At 34.3% G+C, this 21256-nt stretch overlaps 4 protein-coding genes across 4 annotated transcripts; 2 read left to right on the top strand and 2 right to left on the bottom strand.

Annotated features, from left to right (window-relative positions):
• Nucleotides 1–2: 2 nt before the first annotated feature.
• LOAG_00369 (hypothetical protein) lies at nucleotides 3–7045 on the top strand (the record flags this gene model as incomplete). The annotated part of the gene is made up of 17 exons (XM_003135909.1): nucleotides 3–83; nucleotides 296–380; nucleotides 750–965; nucleotides 1286–1383; nucleotides 1641–1814; nucleotides 1967–2128; nucleotides 2459–2606; nucleotides 3077–3221; nucleotides 3513–3628; nucleotides 3801–4060; nucleotides 4211–4341; nucleotides 4598–4688; nucleotides 4917–5002; nucleotides 5156–5273; nucleotides 5764–5858; nucleotides 6508–6635; nucleotides 6921–7045. 17 exons carry the CDS (start codon nucleotides 3–5, stop codon nucleotides 7043–7045), a joined length of 2259 nt encoding a protein of 752 aa, XP_003135957.1.
• Nucleotides 7046–8168: 1123 nt separating this feature from the next.
• LOAG_00370 (hypothetical protein) lies at nucleotides 8169–9698 on the bottom strand (the record flags this gene model as incomplete). The annotated part of the gene is made up of 4 exons (XM_003135910.1): nucleotides 8169–8373; nucleotides 8440–8557; nucleotides 8767–8955; nucleotides 9473–9698. The coding sequence occupies 4 exons, from the start codon at nucleotides 9696–9698 to the stop codon at nucleotides 8169–8171; spliced, it is 738 nt and encodes a 245-aa protein (XP_003135958.1).
• Nucleotides 9699–13247: 3549 nt separating this feature from the next.
• Nucleotides 13248–15063, bottom strand: LOAG_00371 (hypothetical protein; the record flags this gene model as incomplete). The annotated part of the gene is made up of 3 exons (XM_003135911.1): nucleotides 13248–13525; nucleotides 14247–14367; nucleotides 15001–15063. The coding sequence occupies 3 exons, from the start codon at nucleotides 15061–15063 to the stop codon at nucleotides 13248–13250; spliced, it is 462 nt and encodes a 153-aa protein (XP_003135959.1).
• A 1395-nt stretch (nucleotides 15064–16458) lies between these two features.
• On the top strand, nucleotides 16459–17184 carry LOAG_00372 (hypothetical protein; the record flags this gene model as incomplete). Its single annotated transcript, XM_003135912.1, has 3 exons — nucleotides 16459–16592; nucleotides 16664–16781; nucleotides 17038–17184. 3 exons carry the CDS (start codon nucleotides 16459–16461, stop codon nucleotides 17182–17184), a joined length of 399 nt encoding a protein of 132 aa, XP_003135960.1.
• Nucleotides 17185–21256: the final 4072 nt, after the last annotated feature.

A 21256-nucleotide genomic window follows, 5' to 3' on the forward strand; every position in this document is an offset into this window, starting at 1 on the left:
AGATGTGTGACGGAGAATTAGATGCTCTTAGCAGTGCTAGGAACAGATCCGAATTACTTATTGCTGTTCAAAATGCTCTACAGGTAAACGTTATTTCTTCTTCTCGAGCATGGCGATAAGTATAAGTCACTTAAAACTAGGTTTGAACCCGGTAGCTTGCGCTGTGGTTCGCTCAGACTTCCATGTTTTTGTGGATTACATTGGTTCCCGAAGTATTTTTGGCATTTTTGAAACCAAGACCGAAACCCCCGCATTTTCCCCATCTTTCAGTCTTCATCAGCAGATATAATTTCAGTGTGTGTCGTCACCGGAAAAGTTACCATTTGTGAAATATCGCATGCTCACTGAGTTAATTAACATCTTTCATCCTTCTTCAATTGGTAACTGCTTCCATCACTTTGTTACTTTCAATAATACATTTATTTGGCGTTAAGAAATTCGACAAAATAGGAAATAGTGAATATCGACAAGATGTAAAAAATGGGAAATGAAACCGAATAACTGTGGAAGAATGTTGATCATATAAGATTATATTCTTTAATAAATTTTGTTGAACTAATAGTTCGATCAGAACTGTGAACATCTAATAAGAAATAACTGCTAAAGTTAACATTAGTTGACTACGAATTATATTTCAATTAAGTCATCGCCATCTGGTTAATCATCGCCGATCATTTCTTTGTTTTTTTTCTGTATGAGTTATTGGGATTTCTACTCATCTTTAAAAAAAGATTTGTTTGAAATTTCAGGCCTTTTGACAGCAAATGAATTCAAGGAGTTGTTTACAGCACTGTTCCGTTCAGCTCCTGTAGACGATGCTTTCCTGGTTTTAATCAGTGCCTTAAATTCTTGTGATAGTTCCCAAATGTTTCGCTTGCAGCATATAATAATTCTATTAAACGATCTGGAGAAGACACGCCTAGAATCATTACTTGTGGACAGCATTAAAAAAGATCCGGATGATGGTCAGCGGCTGCTTGTTTATTACCTCTCATTGCTTATACCAAGCAGTTTCCTTCTGTAATTTGTTGCTGCATATATGTACCATACATGTACTGCATATATGTATCTATCTGAAGTTGTAGCAGTTTCCAGAATTTTCATAAGCGAAGTTCAAAGTATCCATATTTTAAGCATCTTTGGTACTAGTCTCTTGATAGATGAAAGTTTTAGTTTTCTTTCGGGAAAAAAAATACTTCAAGACACTGGTGATATACTGGTCACACTGCTCTTATTGTAATTTGCAACACTTTGCACAATTATTCCATAGTTCTTGCAATTTCAGTGGACTGGAATGCTAAACAGGGGGAATTATGCAGACTTTTGGGTCAAACTACATGTTTGGTGCACAATGTTTTCGGAAATTTCCATCTTTCAAATTTGGTTAGTTTTAATTTTTAATTTTGTTTTTTTGGTTGTGCAAGCGAAAGAAGCCTACAGCACAGATAGGAAGAGATGTGTTATGCCTAAATTTTCAGTTTTGTATGACACTTCAGTTCCTTGAATATATCCAAATCTTTTTATGGTTGCAAAAAACTTCTATCATGTGAATTAGGTCTTTATTCTTCTGTGTGTATTAGAATTTATTGCTGTTTTTGAAGAAAAATGAAAGTATTTTAATATCAAAGTGGTTTATTAAGGTCAAGTCAAATGACGCATTTCTGAAGGCTTATTTAAACAATCACTGGATTTATTTATTGAATTCACTTAAAGCTGCTCTCATGAATGCAGTGATGAGATGTCGAAATGGAAAGAATGTGAACATGGAATTCCTCGCGGGAATCACTTATGAGTTGAGCCGCGGAGATATTGTTGTTGGTCTTTCTAATTTTATATATTTTATGCCAAAACTAAGATTTTCACTTTTTTTGATCAAAAGCACAAAAATTTTTTCTAAAACATTGTTTATTTGCGGATATAGATTACACTCCTCACTCGCGATTTTCACCCTAATTTTTATTTTCAGACATTTCGGACACTAGTAACCTGGTTAGGATCTCAGGTAGATGATACGATTTGGGGTAGTATTAGCGCGAGACTGCTTACGGACACTTCGAACGGTATAGCTAATTCAGAAAGCCTACTCACACTTACTCTACTTGCAGCAAAGGATGGCGAAATTCTACAGGTCCGCTTCAGTGGAATAGTGATAGGAATATGTAGGGGCTTTTCGTAAATATAAGACAAGGTGACATTATTTAACTTAAAATATAGGTGAAGTGGGAGGAGATAAAAATGGTTCTGAAATAAGACCATGTATTCATAAATTAAGGATTTTTTGAAATCTAACTAGCCAACAATTATGGTATTTTTTTGCTTAGTGGGCTTAATTACTTCTATGAGAACTTATTTAAGGCTCTGTAAAGCCTTCTCCCTTATCCTTAATTATTTCCACAATGGTCCTATGACACTCAAGATGTAGCCTTAGTGAAATTATGTTATATATTACATGTTGTAGAAATTGTTTGGTAATGAAATATACGAAAACCGAATAGTGAGAAGGGTTTTCTTTGAGAAAGCGCTTTTTGTCAAAATCTTTCCTTTGACAGAACAAGTTCCTGAAAAATTGGCTATTTGTTTGCATTTCGGCAATCACGAGTCCTGTGGTAATAGTTTTTTCTACCAACCTATATTTTTATGTAATAGTTTTTTCTACCAACCTATATTTTTATGTAATAGTTTTTTCTACCAACCTATATTTTTATGTAATCTGTAGAGCTAAAACTGCTGCAGAATTTTGGATTATTTAATTTCCTTTGATTTATTGAGAAGTGTAATATATGCTCTTTCCCATGTTTGATCACGGATTTTAAAAAATCACTCGTCTTTGGCAGGATCAAAATTCTGCGTTAAAACCGGCATAATTTTTTTTTTTTGTACAAATTTTGCGGAATCATTTTTTTTCTTAATTTGCTTACAAAGCCTTGATATGATTTTTTTTGCTCCAAATAATTTCAAATCATCTACTATTTATATTTCCGCTCATCTGTTCTTTTAATTCCTGTTCATAAAGCTCATTCTTATTCATTTTCAAAATAACACTTATATTGAATTAGCACTCAACTGCCCGTAATAGGTGATGGGCCGTGGAGCATGTTGCATCGGGATACTATCTATACGGCTCTAAATGTATGGGCCAGCAGTATCCATGTCAGTCACTCTTCTGATGAACAGTTGGATTATATTGATGTCGTGCTTCTCAACTTTGTTAAATACGCAAAGTAAGTTTCTTTTTGCTCAAGTTGCCTGGAAACAGTGTTGGGTTTTTGAACATATAGTTATTTGAAACGTGCTGGAAGCAGATGTTTATGCTAAATTTCTGACTACTCATTCCTTTGATGAAGTTACTGTTTTTGTAGTATCCTAGTGTTCATGAAACGTATGTTGTGCCTTGCGCTAGTACTTTAATTCCTCTGCATAAAAAAGTGATTCCTCTTGAAAGAAGTGAAGCTATTGTTTTTATAATCCGCTGGAAATTATACATGATATCAGGGTAAGCTGGAAGGTTTCAGCGAGCAAATACGTTGTTCTATTTCATCCGAAGTTGTTACTAAAATGGCTTCTGGTGTCAACATCCGTCTCAAGTGCTCAGATATTCGGCGTAGGCTAAGAGGAATGTTTGTGGCAGGTCTACATATTTTGCCGTTTTATTTTATTTATGTTTTTGCATTTTAGGAACATTTAGATGCTTACAGAAGGATTACTTTTTTTCAGAAATAAGATTTTACAATTGGAAGTGAATATATCGGGATGATTCTGAGAAAATTCATATATATTCTTAAAATTATGTATTTCTTCAGAAGTGCTTACGGACTGGTTTTCGTTGGGTGAGCTGAAATTTGAATTCCCTCCTGAAGCAGATAAAATCACGGTAGACTTGAAGAAGGTTGTGGACGATAAATATGATACTTATGTGAAAGCTACCAAAACTGAGAGTGAAGAGAAGAAAGTAATGCAACTAGAAATACAGGATGTGGGGGATGATGCAGACAAAGTGGATAGTGATGATGATGATTTCCCCGAATATGAAATTCCTGAAGAAGAATTGTTCTTGAAAAAGGTTTCCATAGCATAGTTAATGTAGCAAACATCTATTTTGAGTAAATATCTTTAAGCTGCAAAGCCTTGTGCTACTTGTGATAGAACATAGAATGTTCTTTTATTTTTACAGGACTTTTTAAAGGGCTTTTAAAGAACTTTGTCTTTTCAGGAAGAAAATGATGATGATTATCACAGTGTAGAGGTACCATACTATATTAGAGATTGTATTGAGGGACTGAATGAGCAACACGATTATGTCAAATTTGAGGCTGCATTCGACGCACTGGAACCGATGATTAGGTGACATATTTAGTTTTGATTCTGAGCTACTTTTTGTCCAGCGAAGAACTGGGATTAAACATTGAGGATTTAGAAGTAGCTCGAAATGGTATTAATCTAATATCACTTTTCGTATCACTGTGAAGTTTTGGAGTTAGTGATGATGACTTTCAAGCAATTTATCAAAAGAAAACTCTCTTTCTAATCTCAATTTATAATTTAATTTAATTGATATATCAAAAATCCATGATAACGGTTCTATTTTGGTTGATTTAAGACAACGAGCTGTTGGTTATGAACAGTCTGCGGAGGAGTTACTATGCCGACTTATCGATCTTAGTGATCACTTCAAAACCGAACGTTTCCAGGTGATTATACTAATTAGTACATTATGGTTGCGGTAATCTGTATACCACTGATTATTCAGAGGGCGGCAAAAATAGTTTTTTGGGTAATTTTGATGCAGTGGTGATATTGTGCCAAAAATAACGAATTGTAAAACTGGATTTTTGTTACAAATGAGCAGGTTTTTGAAAAAAATTGCTGCTTCTAAATATCGCCAATTATATTTTGTATTTATGTATCATTGTCTGCAGGAGAAACGACTACAGCTTATTGAATCTTGTTTAGTGACAAGTCCACATCTGGGGAATGTTGCTATTGATATCATGTTTTCAAGAAAGTTCGTTTGAATTTCATTGCTGCACAATTAAATTCGGTCTGATGCATGTAGTGAAGAAATTTTAGAAACAACTGTTTTTGAAATCTTTTGTTCTGAAGTTACAACAGGCACATGTTTCTTCACTTATCTATTTCTCGCTTATTTCCTTTTCAGATGTTCCATGACAAATAGGTACATCATTTTAAAGGCTCTGTCCGACGCAGCATCGGAATATTCATCTCCAACGCAAGTTGAAAATTTTGACACCAGAATTCCAAAGAATGAAGGTGAGGTTGGAAGGATGAAGAGCATGCTCTCTGATTAAGCCAAAATCTTCTCTATAGCGATTTTTTTGAGCGATTTTGCTGAAGACATCTAATGGTTTTCATCTGTACGATCTGAGGATTTTTGGTAACAAATTTTCTTCGTAGCTTGTCGCCAAATGTAAGTTTACTGATATAGTGATTGCTTAGATAATAAAGTTCCGAACCATGGAGAACTGATCTCCAAAACAAAATACTTCGTGAAAACACCAGTTACATTGCTAAAGGAAAACAGATTTACACCAATGGCAAATTCGTTTTTTTCCCCTTGACAGCAATCGACCAGCATCGTGAACATCTCGATCTAAGTGTTAGTCTTTTGTTTAAAGTTCTGCGAAATTGGTTCCGGTTCTTGTTTTGGAGTAGTTCAGCCATGCAATGTGGTGAATAAATTAATGTCACTGAAACTCAAACTGTGATGAAAATCTTGTGATATGGAAGATAGATCTCTTATTTCAGGGAAGAGATTCGGAATTATTGAGTAGGATTCTGTTCTGTATGGGTCATTTGATCAGATGTTCTGGCACTTCACCATGTACAGTTAAAATGGCTAGGTATGTTAATTGGATCAAAGATTTCTATTTCAATTTCAGACAGTTTTAAGATTATTAGTTTAAAGTCCGAATTGTAGGAACCGAATCACACTGAAAATGATTTGAATTTCGAGTTCCTTGATATCAAGGATTTCATTGTATATCCTTAACCCATTTTTTACAATCTTAAAATCTTTTTGAATAACATTGGATATTTATTTTGTCTATGCAGGGATGACCTGTTTGACAGGTAGGCTAAAATTGTTTTTACATGTCATAAGTAGTAAACCAGGCGAACTTAAAGGAGTATATTACTTTTCTAGAAAAAATGTAGTGTTTTTCTTGCTTCCTGAGTCTGTCAAATTTCAGATTTCCAGCATTGCTGGACAAGGCTAGAAATTTTCCATAATTCTATGATTCTGCCATCTTCTAAGATGTGTATGTTGGCTTACTTACAAATCAGTTTTTGGTGAACATAGCATTGCAGGCTTTCCTCGCTTTGAAGAGGAACTAAAAAGGAGAGTAAATCCGGATCAGGTGTAACACGGCCTGATATGTTGTAGATTTTTATTGGGTGTCGAGGTATCCTATCAGTTATTTGTGAAGCAACATACTGCGTCTTCTTATATTTCTTATTTTTCGTAAAATTAGAATATCTTACTCCTTGCAGTACCTTGGCTTATTTGCTTGTTCCGCTTCGACATAATACGAATTTTGCGGTGAGACAAGCTGTACTTTTTTGCTATACTTCTATTTGTATCTCCTTATCGAGGGAGATAGTACTGCAATTCTATTCAGGTAAAATATTTTCGTTTCACAATATCGTCTATCGATCCCAATGAATGGGGTCGTTGCTACAATTACCAGAGCTGTTGTCTATTCGAACTTCTCATCCTAATAGGAGTACAGTAGCTTTTTTTTCACTTATCCGATGAAGTGTTTGTTGATTCCATTGAACAAATTTTGGCAATTAAAAGAATTATCTGAAATGAATTTAACTGAATTTAACTCGAAATTTCTACAGTCTATCAAGTTTCATCCTACTAAATTCATTTTTTTATGATAACTGTGTGTTTCCTTGAGACGAATTAATCGATTGGTTGGAGTATGCAATGAAGCTAGCCGAAGCTGATCCATCGACAGAATGCAGACAAATAGCGCAAATGGCTGCTGAAACGATTGCTGTAGTTATTTCTGTGGGCGATTGACTAATCAATCACACTGACTGGGCAAACTTATCTGGGCCACTGAAAAGTTGATTAGTTCTTTCTTGTTGATGGAGAAACCCTGTTGGTCTGGAAGATCCTCATTTGAATCTGCAAAACATTGCGAAAAACGATCATTACATTTTAACGATCACTACGTTTGAAAGAATTTCTCGTTTTCTTGTGTACCCTTGCATTTTCATGCATTCTTGCATTTCCATTCTTTTGTATATTTTCGAAAGCTTCAATTAATAAATTTCTGCAAAATTGTTTGCATTTTGCATCATGTCATATTTTATTTACCTGATAGTTTGTTCAGATATCAAAAATCCATTCCTGGTCTAGCATTACAATACTGTTTAGAAACGTGCTCAAATAATATGGTCAAAAAACATCGTGCAAATTTGGATGTAACGGCGCCCATCAACATTTATTTAAAAAATAATGATTTTAAATTATCGCTTCCACATCTCCTTCTAGTTCTAGCAAATTTTATCAGTGTCTACATTATCTTTTGCCACTTATTTCCTTTTTTGTGTTCCTTCTCATTATCAACTGATGCACTTTTATGGCACTAGCTCCAGATAAACTGAGGCGAACAATTCCTCCACACAGATTTTTAAATACTAATACACAAGTTAAATTTTTCCTAAGTGGTTCTGGGATTCTGTAGATCTGTAACTTTTTTGCTGCAATATTTTCCTATGTCAGCAAAATAAGCTCCTTAGTACATTTATGAAATAGTTATTCATTGGCTTCAGTTCCGATGAAACCTCACACTGGTGAAGAGATTCTTGGTGAGGTGATGAAATAAAGATGGAACAAGTGATTCGATCAGATTATCTGAACCTATGAGGGGGAACTGAGAAACTCTCTAAAACTTTGGGGTAGTCTTTTTTCTTTCGAATTCTAACTTTTTTGCTGCAATACTTTTCTGGATTCGCTTTTGCCCTACTTAGGTAACTTAGACACATCTGAAATGTGCATTTAGGCCTCTATCTCAATAACAATTTTATTGGATAGGCTTGCTGCTAATTTCCATCGAAAATGTGTGTGTCAGACTGTCCACAGTAAGATCACAGGCATATGAGATACAATATACAAAGATACACTGACATGGGCAGTATCAAATTATTGATAAGGATATCCTGTGAATAGGAAACAGAACGATAAGGAAAGATAAGAGCACGAAGAAGAGTGGACAGTGAAAGAGCGCCCGTTCAGTTGTTGTTGCAGATGATCTCCCATTGCAATAATCAGCATAGCAAGTGCACACAGTAATGTAGCTATCGTCGCTTAATTCGGTCGGTAACTTGAATAGTTCACGTTTTCTGCAATATTGGTCCTTTCAACTGGAGCACAAGAATTATGTGGAAAAGATGGGAAGAGATGAAGACCTGTATTGACGGCAAGAGTCGCGGTGCATCCACCTGTACCACATGACGATTGTTTGATTGAAGCCGTTATAAAGAAGCTCATCAAGGCATCCACGAATATGACCCCTTATTCGAACTCCTACAAGCTGTTCATCTATAACAAAATTACTCTGATTGGATATATTGGGTATAGGTCTTGCACATACTGAAGATAATTCTCTTCTTTCAGTTCCATCCCAACTTTAGAAAATTGTTCTACTCTGCTGTGTGTGAGAAGCTTTCTCATACATGTGAGAAGTATCGATATTCAACCTTATGTGATACGAGCAACTTGAATGGAAAAGATACCAGCTACAGCCGGTTCCTCCCACATTCGTATGCAAATTGTTGGGCAATAAGTGAACGGAACGGCTTCTGGATCGAGATTGTTTTCGTTACATAAATCCGTGAAATTTTTCGGCCTCCTATAAATAGACGAAAGAGCGGGCCAGACTGCTTCGTAGAGCCTCGACATACAGGAGAAACAGCGGGCTGTATCTGAAACTTAAGCTAATGAAAAGGTAGATAGACATCGAAATTTCATAAATTTATTATAGAAGGTCAATAAAGATTGCTTTAGCGGCAGTGCTAATTATTAGTAGGTATTTGCATCATGCAGCAGTTCCCCACATCTTCGTCTCAAATCCAAATGTCTGAAATGAAAAGCGAAAGCCAATGTTCTCAACTGTAACTGACAACACGGATCATTTTTCTCAGTAATTTTGTCTTTATCTGTTTTAAACTTTTCCTCCTCTGTAAATATACGATAACTTTTGTTTTCGCTATAATTTCGTCCAAATATTTCATAAATTTGATATCTACAAGCAGGAAAGCAGCAGCAAGAAACTGATCGCATAAACGTGCAAATGTATATGTGCAACTCATTGGAAATTTCCAATTATATAAAGTCATACTGTAGTCAGTTCGCACTAAGTTTTTCTATATTATCAACAGAAGTGCATATTTTGTGAAGTAAATGATACTTCATTCAATGCCACCGAATCAAAAAATTTACCAGTAATATGGAACCGGTTGTAGAGATTGCTATTACTGGGAACATCAACATTAAAATTATCAAAATATGCTAGATGAAACGGTTTGGTGAAGCGCAGACTTTTGCCACCTGCATCTTTATCACCCGGAAATGTTGTGGTATAGTTCGGAAGCATAGCTGCAGCATTGATACCAATGTACAACAACGCTGACACTGCTATTGAAATCGTTATGGAATAGAAACACATCAGGACATTGCGTAATATCAGTATCAGTAGCTGTAGCAGCACAAACCGCTAATTAATTGGAAATGGGACCAAGTGTAGAATTTAGAATCTGAGAGAGGTATTAACGATATTGAATTATTGCAGATGAGTTCATTTAATTATTGAACAATAGTAGTGTACTTGTAATCCAAAGCCATTTATGATAATAACTGTAGACCAGAAATAATTTCGGTAGTGGATAGAAGATTTACCGAAGTCACAAAATTTTAATATACCAATGTACTAAAATGATGGATAATTAGCGAATGGTATTTTGTCAAACAAGGCTAGTTACTTCGAAACTGTTGTAATATCATTTTGGTGCCACGTTTTTTAACCCATGGATGGAGTTGTTGTGAAGACCCATTTCAAGAATAAGGAATGTCGTCAAATTATGAAAAATTCGGGTTCAGGTTCAGGTTAAAAAATAACAGCTGTAACATAAAAGCAGGATGACTAATTCATATGTTCCATAAAGAATTGAAGTTCTACCGACCGCATTTGTTGTTAATAAAAATGCAAGAATGAATAGTGTGCACAAGCTAACAAGTCGAACCCCGCAGAATTTAAATTAATTTATCTAAGAGGACTTCTTTTCGGGGTTTACATTATTATGTGAAATCTACTGCAATAAATAATATTATCGTCAGAAAATTACAATAGCAAAGTAAGAGTTACTAGATGTCATCATAGATCGTGTAGTTTGTTGACAGTTAGAAAATGCATCGGAAAAAAAGCAGTTTGTTAGCCATGAATAAAAAAAAAAAAAAGACAGAGCCATGACGTGAAGTAAGACCCGTATGCGATATTTGAAAAGTTTCAGATAAGAGAAAATGGTTCTTGGTGGAATTTGATAGATATAAATTACCATTACAAAGTGTTAATTTGTTTTATTAAGAAAGCTTTTAATTACCTCATAAATCCATTACAGACATCTGTTTTTTTGCATCAAAATGACAACAACACATATTTCCAAGAAATCTTTCTCATTCATACGGCAATATTGTGTCTTCTCATTTCTCTTCATTATAGCATTTCCTTGCTGCAAGCAATTTTCCGAATAAGAGCTTTGCTGCTTTCAGGAATGGATATAGCCGGATGGAGAAGTATTATGTTGAGCTGTCTCTTTTGGAAAAGTGTATATGTAAAGAGAAAGAACATAGATGGCATTGCAGCAGTGCTTTCCTTGTTTACATAATATGCAAATTATATCAAAATTTCACTTAGCTGACCTTTCCAGAGAAACAACGTTGGCTTTGTGTGAATGAAAATCGAAAAATTTTGGAAGCCAAGCGTGGGAATGTCATCCCTTTGCAAAATGGATTAGAGAAATGCACCTATAATCTCTTCTTTGATAAATTTTTATCCTAAACAGTTCACCAATGTATATTGTAAGTTAGCATATCACAAATAGCTGTTGAAAACATCCTTGCACCTTACAACAAAGTAACCTTTAAAGGATCCGATAAAGAATCGAATTTTTAGAAGCACAACTAATCATTATCCATTATGATGTGTTAAGGGTTAGAAGAGTCAGTTGCTATATTATTTAGATGATACATTGATGCAAGGTGACAGCAAGTTTTAAAAATAAACTTTTGGATTAATAAATCTAAATGAATAATAAACGGAATTGAAAAAAATGATCGCTCAGCAATTATTTCGGCCATTTTCCACGCCTTTTATAAAATTATTTAGCACCATAATCGACTTTTACAAACTTTAAAGCCCAGTAGAACAGATCGCAGTTCGCCTTTACACAAACTTTCGACAAAGTTTGTATGATTACTAAAACGAGATTTGCATGGATGAAATAAAATCATTGAAGCATCATGAAAGCAGTAAGATATCAGCGATAATAAACGGTTAGAATTATTTAGTATCCCAGCCATTAGTGTCCAACAGAAAAGGACACAGATCCGACATAAGTGTTGGTAGAGTCAGACTTAACACAGACTTCCCCTTTGAAGTGGACAAATAACTGTCAGATTCTCTCTTGTATCGCGACTCTTTAAGTAATAAATTTAAACATTAATTTTGAAGTGGAAATGACTTTGACATTATATTTCTGCAGGATGAGCATATATAATTACTTCATCGAAAACGACTGTCTCGTTCAAATATCTTAGAAAAAGTTGTTGAAAAAAAAGAAAAAAAGTCCACTACTTAAAAATTGTTTTTGTTTACTCTGTTGGTGAAGAAAAAGATTTGCGCTTAGATTAACACCCATGATAATCATGGATCATAGCTTAAAGATTATCTAGCTTTTAGTCATTTGTTCTTTCTGAATAAAAGCCTTTCTATGGTATCAAAGGAGATAACAACTGATTATGGTAGGACCCATAACTAGACATTATCAAATGCATATTTCTATCCTGGCTAAAATTTTCTTTTGATGCCATGCATAATGCGGGATTTTGATGAGAAAATGGAACCAGCAATAGTTATTTGAAGGAAAAAAAGCAAAAGAATAATGAGAGTCTTCTTCGACACAGTCACAGATCACAGATAATTGTTGTTGTCTAATTTTTAGGTTTAATAGACATGGGATAATAAAAAAAAATGATAACTACTAGGGCTTAAAGCCGAACGATCCAATAGAGTGATATGTGATGTCAAATCTTGTTCATCTGGACCGGAAATTGAGTAAATGGACATCACTATTTCAAATAATTCATTCCTTGGAAGTGAATACAGTTTAAAATTCTAAAGGGCGTAAAAAATTTTTTTTAAGTATAGTTCGAACAAAAATCAACATCCAAATAGAAATGCAAAAAGCATTATGATTCATATAAATCAGTGGGGAAGTGCAATTTAGAATTATAAAAAAAAGGAAATATGAAATAAATGTCGCAAAACAAGGTGGACAGAGTAATGATACTAAAAGAGAGATATGCTGTTAGTAATGAGAAACGAAATTAGGGACCGAAAACAAATTTAAAGCTTGAAGGAAATAACAAAAAGTGAGAAAAAAATTTTGACAAAAATTTATTGATATTTCTGTCCCTTGAGAGTCTATCGAAAAGCGCTTTTTTAAATGACTCTTTCAAAAAATTCGCAGAATTAAAACCGCCATTTCCTATTGACATTCAGAAAATATATTGCTTTTGCAACGCTCCAGTAGCGAAGTTGGAATGTCATTTAGAAAATCAGTGCATATATGAATTCATATTCCTTGAGAACTAACCAACTTTTTTGACCGTTATTAGTGGTCAATTTCAGTCTCAATTGTCTTCTTGTTAAGCACTTATCTTCCCCAGTATTAATATCGGCCAGATAAAGAAAGAGAAGAGATAGAGAAGAGAAAAAACAACTATTTTCCATCTCTCATATGACAAAGTACAATTACAAGTAGTACAGGTACAATTTACAAGTACAATTTAGGATTATAAAAAGAAAGAAATATAAAATAAATGCATCTAATGGGAAACAAAATAAACTGATTAGTGATTATGGAAGGAGAAACAGTAATAAGGGAAGAAAAATTTCCTTTCATTTGATTTTATGAAGTAAACCGACACTTCACTCTCATCACCTGGTATGTTTCATTGAAAATGTGTCGCAAAGAAAAAATTCCCTTTGTCTTTCAAAGCGACAAATGATGCGAAATGAATATTTATTCAAATAAATAATGGTATGGATTGAACCAATTGCAACTTCTGGTCTCAATGTGTTAAATGTTAAACAGAGCAAATGCTGAGTTTGATTGAAACTGGCGGAATTGTTGTAATTGTACAAAGTGAGTGCTGATAAATTAAAATAATCAAAATATGGTATATTTTCAAATAATCCAACCGATGTATTTGTTTCTGAGTGTTGCAAACAAAAAAAAGAAGTCCTTCGAGTAATTATTACAGCTGTTAAGATGAAGAGATTTTGACCAATTTTATCAATTAGATAAACAGTAGTTGGAAGTTTTGGAAATAAAACTTGCTAAAGAGAAACTTATTCGGGAATACTGAAGAGAATACGCATCACAGTATACTAATGTATACAGTAACAAGAAGGGAATTATAAATCATTAATGTAAGTTGTTCAATAGAAATGTTAAACTTCGTGCCATAACAGATGTCGGACAAGTAGTGACTATTAGAGAACACTGTCTATTTCCTCGCGTTCGCACAATTGGAATAAAATTAAAATATGTACATTAAGAAGTAACATTTAATTTTTGAATGCAGTTGAAATTGGATATCATGAAGAGTGAGTAAAAGAAAGGGAATGACCGAAGAAGGAAAAAAGTTGAAAAAATTTTCAACAAACAGCTTTTATACTCGAAGTATTTTCTTAGTTCAGAATTTTAATTCTTCTTTGATCAGATCGCAATATCTTGAAACAACGATATGTTTAGCATGTACAATGATAATTTTATCATTCTAAGAAGATCATTTGCAATTCTCAAAGTTAACCTAATCATATTCTGCTCTCTATATATAACCAATCATTTGTACCTCTTTTCTTATGGAAAATATTTGAACATCATTAAAAAACTGTCTTGAATCAGGGAATTATTCAGCAAATAAAATTTACGACTGTTGTAGAGAGTTGTTGTGGCAGTATTCCACTGAGCGTGTATTTCAATGACGGTGAATGATAACAAGTAGGTGATAGTGTTCAGCAATATGTTCATCACACCGCACAACCTCACATCCTGAAAAAAAAAACGGTTTACATTTTTCAACTGCGTCATTCAAGGTTATTCAGCAATATTTCATTGAATGCTCTCCATCATTTCAATTCCTCGGTATCACTAGAAATGAATTTTAGAATACTTTGGATTACCTTCAGAAGATGAATGCAACACGGTGTATTCTACGACATGTGGAAAGTCTTAGCTTCAACCACTGATTTTGTTGAATCTCAGTGATGAAAATTTTATTAAGATGAAACGCACTTAGAGGTATAACATACAATTACACTAATGAACGGGTATACACGTATGCATACACTTAGACAAATGCGCTCATAGACACATACACATGGAAAAAAAAAATGATTCAGTGAAATGAATGAAAAGTGCTCGGACTACTAGTTTTGAGCTGCGGGAGAGCTCTACATCATATCTTTCTACTCTTTGCCTTTTGTTCCAGGCCCTTCACTGCCTACTCTTGTGAGCTCCAAGAATTTGGTATTGGACATGAAGGTCGGCTTAGAATGAGTTGACCCCATGGTGAGTGGCATTCATTTTTAGCGATATTGAAATGAAATAAATCCATGGAGTAATGAATGAATCCGAAACGCTACTTCTGAATTTTCTGGATTGGAACAATGATTTGAGTCTTACCAAGTCATTCGTAAGTTGATAAAGATCCGTTTTGTTTCGCATAAGTCTCAATTTTGCGCGCATTGATTTAATTAGTTTCAAGATGGAAATAATTCTGGTGTAAAATTTTTGGGAAAACGGGTACTCCGGAAATGATTTCCCTTAATAGCAGTCTTTTTGGGAAGACTGTTTTAGAAATGGCACCAATTCACATTAGCACTTTGAGGGAGTTCTAAATTGAACCAATTTCTTCTCTTTCTCTGTCTCTTCTTTTTAATTTAAATCGGAATCACTTCTAGAAAGCATGATAATGGACAACTAGGTTCCATTTGTAACAACGATGGATATAATGGGCATTTCAATTAAAAACATCAAAACAATGATGATGTGGAAATACATTAGAATACTCGAGACTATGATAATAAAAGCTAACATTGGCCGGACCAGATGGATTTGTCCACTATTTTATTGGATTTAAGAAGAAAGATAAAAACTAGGCTTAATTTTCATTCGCCATTCCTACTACTTCATATAACTAATGCGTCGATAATAAAACAAGCCAAGAACTGTACATTCCTTTTAAGAAGGATTTCTGAATCCGAAGATGCAGGAAAATTGAACAAATGGAATAATTTATGACACCTCGTACCACGAATATTAAAATTCATGAATTTCATTTCAGAGTATTTGAAGTGAGATGAACTCCGAAATAACTCGGATGCTTCGGTATTTTACATAATTCTGGTGGTCAATCTAGCAGGTTGAACTAGCAAAAGAAGACGAAGCAGAATGCTATGAAAAATTAGTTTACAAAGTGACTTGTTTTGGAGATCAGAAATTGACGAAATTGTGTTAATGTTAAACAATTTCGTGGTGAGTTAAGCTATCGTTTGATAATCTGTGTGGAAATCTACCTGTAGATAATATCCAAAAGAGAAATCCCCTAGCGTACATTCTGAGCAGAATGAAGGGTCAAGAGAGCATTTTTACAGAAAGATCAAAAAAGCGATCCAATGAATTGATGACCACCTTTATTACTGCAAAACTGTTAGGAAAATTTCAATTGCATTTCACTGTCGTCAATTTTTTGGTTACTTCAGTGACAAATAATCATGCTGTGTTGCTATGATCTTATTGTTTATATTAATGCACTCTGTTAAGGCTTCTCAATCAAACCGAAGTTTCATTTATACAACCACTATTGGACATTAGATATACCCCTTCAGATCTTGTGGAAAATGAAGATGACACATATCCATGTAAATATATGACCAAAAGAAATGGTGGTTTTTATAATCAGTGCAAGGAAAACTGCAGAAAGTTTGCAGTTGCAGGTAATGACTATGGAATGAGAGCTCCTAAGATCCCTTTTCATTGAAAAAAATCAATTGAATGCCTCTTAAACTAAACCGAAACTTTCCAGTGACAGTCTTCTCAGTCACATGCTTTAAATAATTAGGATCGACTCCTTTTTCTAGGATGAAGAGCATCGGGTACAACATCATAAACAATGAAACCCGGAAAATGCAAAATCTCAAGGAAATTGAAATTCATGCTATTACTGCTGAAAAAGGATCGGTAAATTCCGCACCGTTCTGGAATAATTTGGGAAGGTAGGAAAATCCCGAATGAAACTCCAAACCTTTTTTTTTTACATAGCTTACACCGCTTTACATCATTTGAGTGGGAAAAATGACTGGTTTCGAACCGGTCGATTGACATGTGAAATGGAGGGAAGTTGGAGAGATTTTTGTGCACAATTTACAGAACACTTATTGAACAGTGAAAATGTTGAAAGTAAAGTATTCGAAATCGAATTCATTGCACATGTTTTAGTGACAAAAAATACCGACATGACTTCTTTCTGTTTAACTTTGTAATATCAGTGAAGAACAAACAATCTATTCAACTTACTGTAATAATAGCTGTAAAAACTACAGCGCTGGATAGCAACACGAATTATGATTGGTACTGAAATGGATGGAATAAAACGAACGAATTCCCACTGGTTTTAAATAATAGCAAGAACAGCGTGCGAAAATTTTTAATATTCTCAAGATGTGTCCGAAGGAATTCGAAAGAGTGCTTGCGTTAGATTTGCATATTCTTCATTTAACGAAACGTGAAGATAATAGCGATGTTCCGAAATCGTATCAGCGTGGTCCGGAGAGAGCTTCCAATATTTTTGATTTCATCAAAAATTAATTTATGGGACGGGTTCATCTTTTAAATTTTAAATGCTTCAAGAGAGGCGTAACATAAGCAATGGAACATGCGAAGATAGGAAAAAAAAAGTGATGGATAGCGCAATTGGGGGAATGGTCGTGAAAGTTCTGGCGGAGAGACCAGAACAAACAGAAGCAGATATATTATTTTCATTTCGAAGATGAACATCACCAAACATAAATGGTGACAATACGAATTTTTCCTCCGTTAGATAAACCAATGAACGAAAAAAAATGGTAGTTTTCAATTAAAAAAAACTGTTATTTGTAAACAGAAATGATCACTTTCGCGTACTCTTTTTAAAATTTCACAAAATATATAAATTGAAGAGCTGAAAAGTGTTCCATACCGAATACCATAATGCTTTGAACGCAAACCAATGTGGAAGAAGCATTTTGAAAGGCATTCTCTGATAACACTTATTCACTTTTTGTTAAGTATAACGACAGTTTCAGAGTATACGACATCGTCCATATTTAGAAGCAAGCCATAAGTACGCAGCTTGTAGACAAATCATTATATTTAAAAGATCGTCATATTTTCATCCATTTCTCACAAAGTAACTCGGCAGTAACTGAGCCTAGTATTGTTGTGCAATTGTTTTCATAATCTTAGCTCTGAATGATAGTAATCATTAAGTGCTACTTATTTTCATAAATTACATTGTCTACAACATGACCTTGTGGCTTCTTAGGGTGATAAATCCTTCCTTTAAGGCATGAATACCGTCCAAGCCAATACACTTTTGTTTGGAAGCATTTGAAAGGTTTTGAGATTTTTTTGTACTGTTTTTGTCAGGAAGTGACAAGAAGTCAAACGTGGCAGTTTTTAAATGATAAAATGAAGTTTGACTTGGATAAATGTGTCAGAAATGTGAGAATGAAAACCTTTGGTTTTTACAAACAGCTTTGCTATGTTCGCCAAATAAAAGTTCCTCAAAGTAAATAAATTTTTTGGGTTGAGAATGATACAGTATCTGGCTGATAGATACGTGAGACAGAAGTATCAAGCAACAATGGCTGGATAGGAAAATCATAAAACAAAAATAAAAAAGTAGTTAAATTACGAACTTGATGAGCAATAGCTGCTTTCCTGAGATCTGAAGTACGAATGAGTGACACTTTAATAATCCAGAATGTATTGTTACGAACGGATTGGAGACTTAAGGTTCGATTACATTTCCTGTTGCAACTAGATAACTTTAATTAGCAGTACGGTGTTTAATTTTTCCGTTCTCGTCCGAGCAAGAAAGCAGAAATTCGAAAGCGCTGTTGAATTCTGAACTATCCCTTTGCTCCTCACTCTTGCATTTCTTCTCTCGAAGATATTTACATTTACAAAATTGTTTTTGAATTGTGTGAGGAAAATATGATCGAATCTTTCATTTTTCTGGAAAAAATGATTCGCAATCATCATGTAGATTCATTCCAAAGAACACAGAAAAATGAAAAAGAAGTTTCAACGTTGTTCTTCACAAGGATAGTTCCTAAACTGTGGCACAAAATGGTGAGATGGGCACAGCATTAAAATCTTCCGAAGCCATCCTTTCTATTGTAACTTTTATGGCACCTCCGAAGACTGATATCGGTCAAATTTGTAGCACAAACATCTCTTCTATACTATCCTTTCTCTTAATTATTTCTCATAGTATCACAAGAATAAAACAAATGAATCAACTTTAAAATTGTGTTCATGCTTAACAATGCAGTGAAAAAATAATGCATACTAAGCACGTTTTTAATAGAAGCTGAAGAGTAACATGAAAGGAAGATGGCGTGACAGTAGAGTATGGAGGCGCTGATTATTGTGTGCTCAATTATCTCAATCTCAGCCTTAACTCATAAGTACATTTTAGCACGAAATTTATATAAGTTATGATTGTTACAGGTATAATAAAAAAAACTTTTGAGACTAAACATACGAAACTTAAGTGATTAGACTTAGAATTCATGAAAAGGATTTGTTAATCATTCAAAAAAAAAACATTTCCGGTTCTATCACAAACACCTTCTTCAGGTAGGAAGCCATATTAAAAAGATCCAAGTAATTTATGATATTTTGTTCCTTAACTAGACACTTAACTAGGCGATTACTTTAAACTATTAAAGTTCGATTAAATGATAACTTCTTTTACAATGAAATCAGATGAATACCTTAGTGCAATAATTGTTTGCAAGACATAACTTCACACTTTTGACGGATCGTGCGAACGTTCTAAATAAAAAAAATCATTCCGAAAGATGATATGGGCGTTACGAAGAATTACTGAAGGCAGATAATTGATATTTTACAAATGGATGAGAATGTGGACGAGATTTTACGAGAGAAAAGAGAAGCTTCCATTATGATCGTGCTACAGCAAACACTAAAACGAAATTTTAGACAGGAATGTCATTTTACTGAGAGAGGGAAAAAAGCAATGGCTAATAAGTATTGCTGCTAAACCGAAGACGAAAATAAAGAAGCATTTGACGTTCCTGCATAATACATTTCCGAAAGTGAAAGCAGTGATAACGAAAGATAGAAAAGATCCCGAATGCACTATTTTCATAACTCAATGATATAGGGAATTGTGTCTTATTCTGGTTTCACTTTCGGTTATCTTCCTGAAGCAATGATGGTAACAGCTTCTTCAAAAGTTTTACAGTCAACATATGAAGAAATTTCAATGGAAATGAATGATTTTCTTAATGCTTACAGTAATGCATGCTGTTGACAGCCCTTCCCTTCCATCACTGATAGATACTCCAAATATCGATTTGTTAGCGTCAGTAAATTCACTTCACAATTTCATTATTTCCTAAAATGGCTGCAATAGGATTATGCAAATGCTTAGTTTGTTACAAAGATAAATGAACACGAGTTTTTCAAAAAGGAAAGAGATTCCGAAGTTAGCAAAGTCTTAATTTTTTTCAAAAAGAGACCAAGAAATGGTGACGACATACCTTTTATCAGTGAAAATATGGGAAGATCTTTTGTATGCTTAGAATAGTTAATAAATTTGCTTTGAATTTTATAATTGGTGAAGTACAAGCAATATGCATTGAGTCAGATCGTAGAAGGAAACCGAAATTTCATCGAAAAAAAAGTTTTCACCGCACCGAAATTTCCATTTCATTATAATGGCATTATATGAAACCGTACTTTAAAATAAGAAGTCGTTAAAGGTTCTCGCTAGAAGAATTCAACTCTCAGTAATAACCGCTCAACAGATTTACCGGAAGTAGACTACCCTTCATTCATTGTCCATTCTGTAATTTGTTCTTAAAGACTTCACTTCAGAATCCTTCCAATTTGTCGATAATGTTAAGTTAGACCCCATTATTCCTTATAAGTTTGCTGTTCAGTTATCATTCATTGAATCTTGCCATATCATTGCTTTATTCTAGCACGAACAGATAGTGAACTCTCAGTTAACAGTTATCTAAGTGATGAACTTTGCCAAGGAATTTTTCCTTCAAATTTTCATAAATGCATTCCAATCTGTCAACCTCAACTATTCCATACTATTGATACAAAGATGAAGATTATCTAGAGAAGATAAAAAAACAAGTCATTTCTGGTTCACGAATGTATCCGGAATGGTCTGTTAATTAAATAACTGACCAATGATTTTCGCTGAGAAACTTTATGCGACCATCTGAGAATTAACACTGCGATACCATTTAAGTTAGATGAAGACTTCTCTCCTCAATTTCTGTCTAGGAAAGGGAAATAAAAGTCAATGAAACCAAATAGGTTAGGAGAGATGAGACGAACTGAGAATCGATCAGCTCTGCGATTTCTGAGTGTGAACAATAAACTTCTGGAATGAGATTAAAGTGAGAAGAGAGGGAAGCAAGCACTGATCACTGCCATTTCCTTCTCCCTTGCCCTCTTTCCCTTATCTTTCCTGATACCACTCTACCCGTTATCCCTCCTGATATGATCACCCTGCCTTCAACTCCACAAGTGCTGCTGCTGCTGCTGCTGCTACTTCTCGTTCACATAACTTTTAAAGATCACCACTCTCGTCCATTCCCAATAGATTACTCTCTGGACTTATATATAT

Source organism: Loa loa, assembly GCF_000183805.2.
Source record: "Loa loa unplaced genomic scaffold supercont3.1, whole genome shotgun sequence".
In the NCBI taxonomy this organism is placed as follows: domain Eukaryota; kingdom Metazoa; phylum Nematoda; class Chromadorea; order Rhabditida; family Onchocercidae; genus Loa; species Loa loa.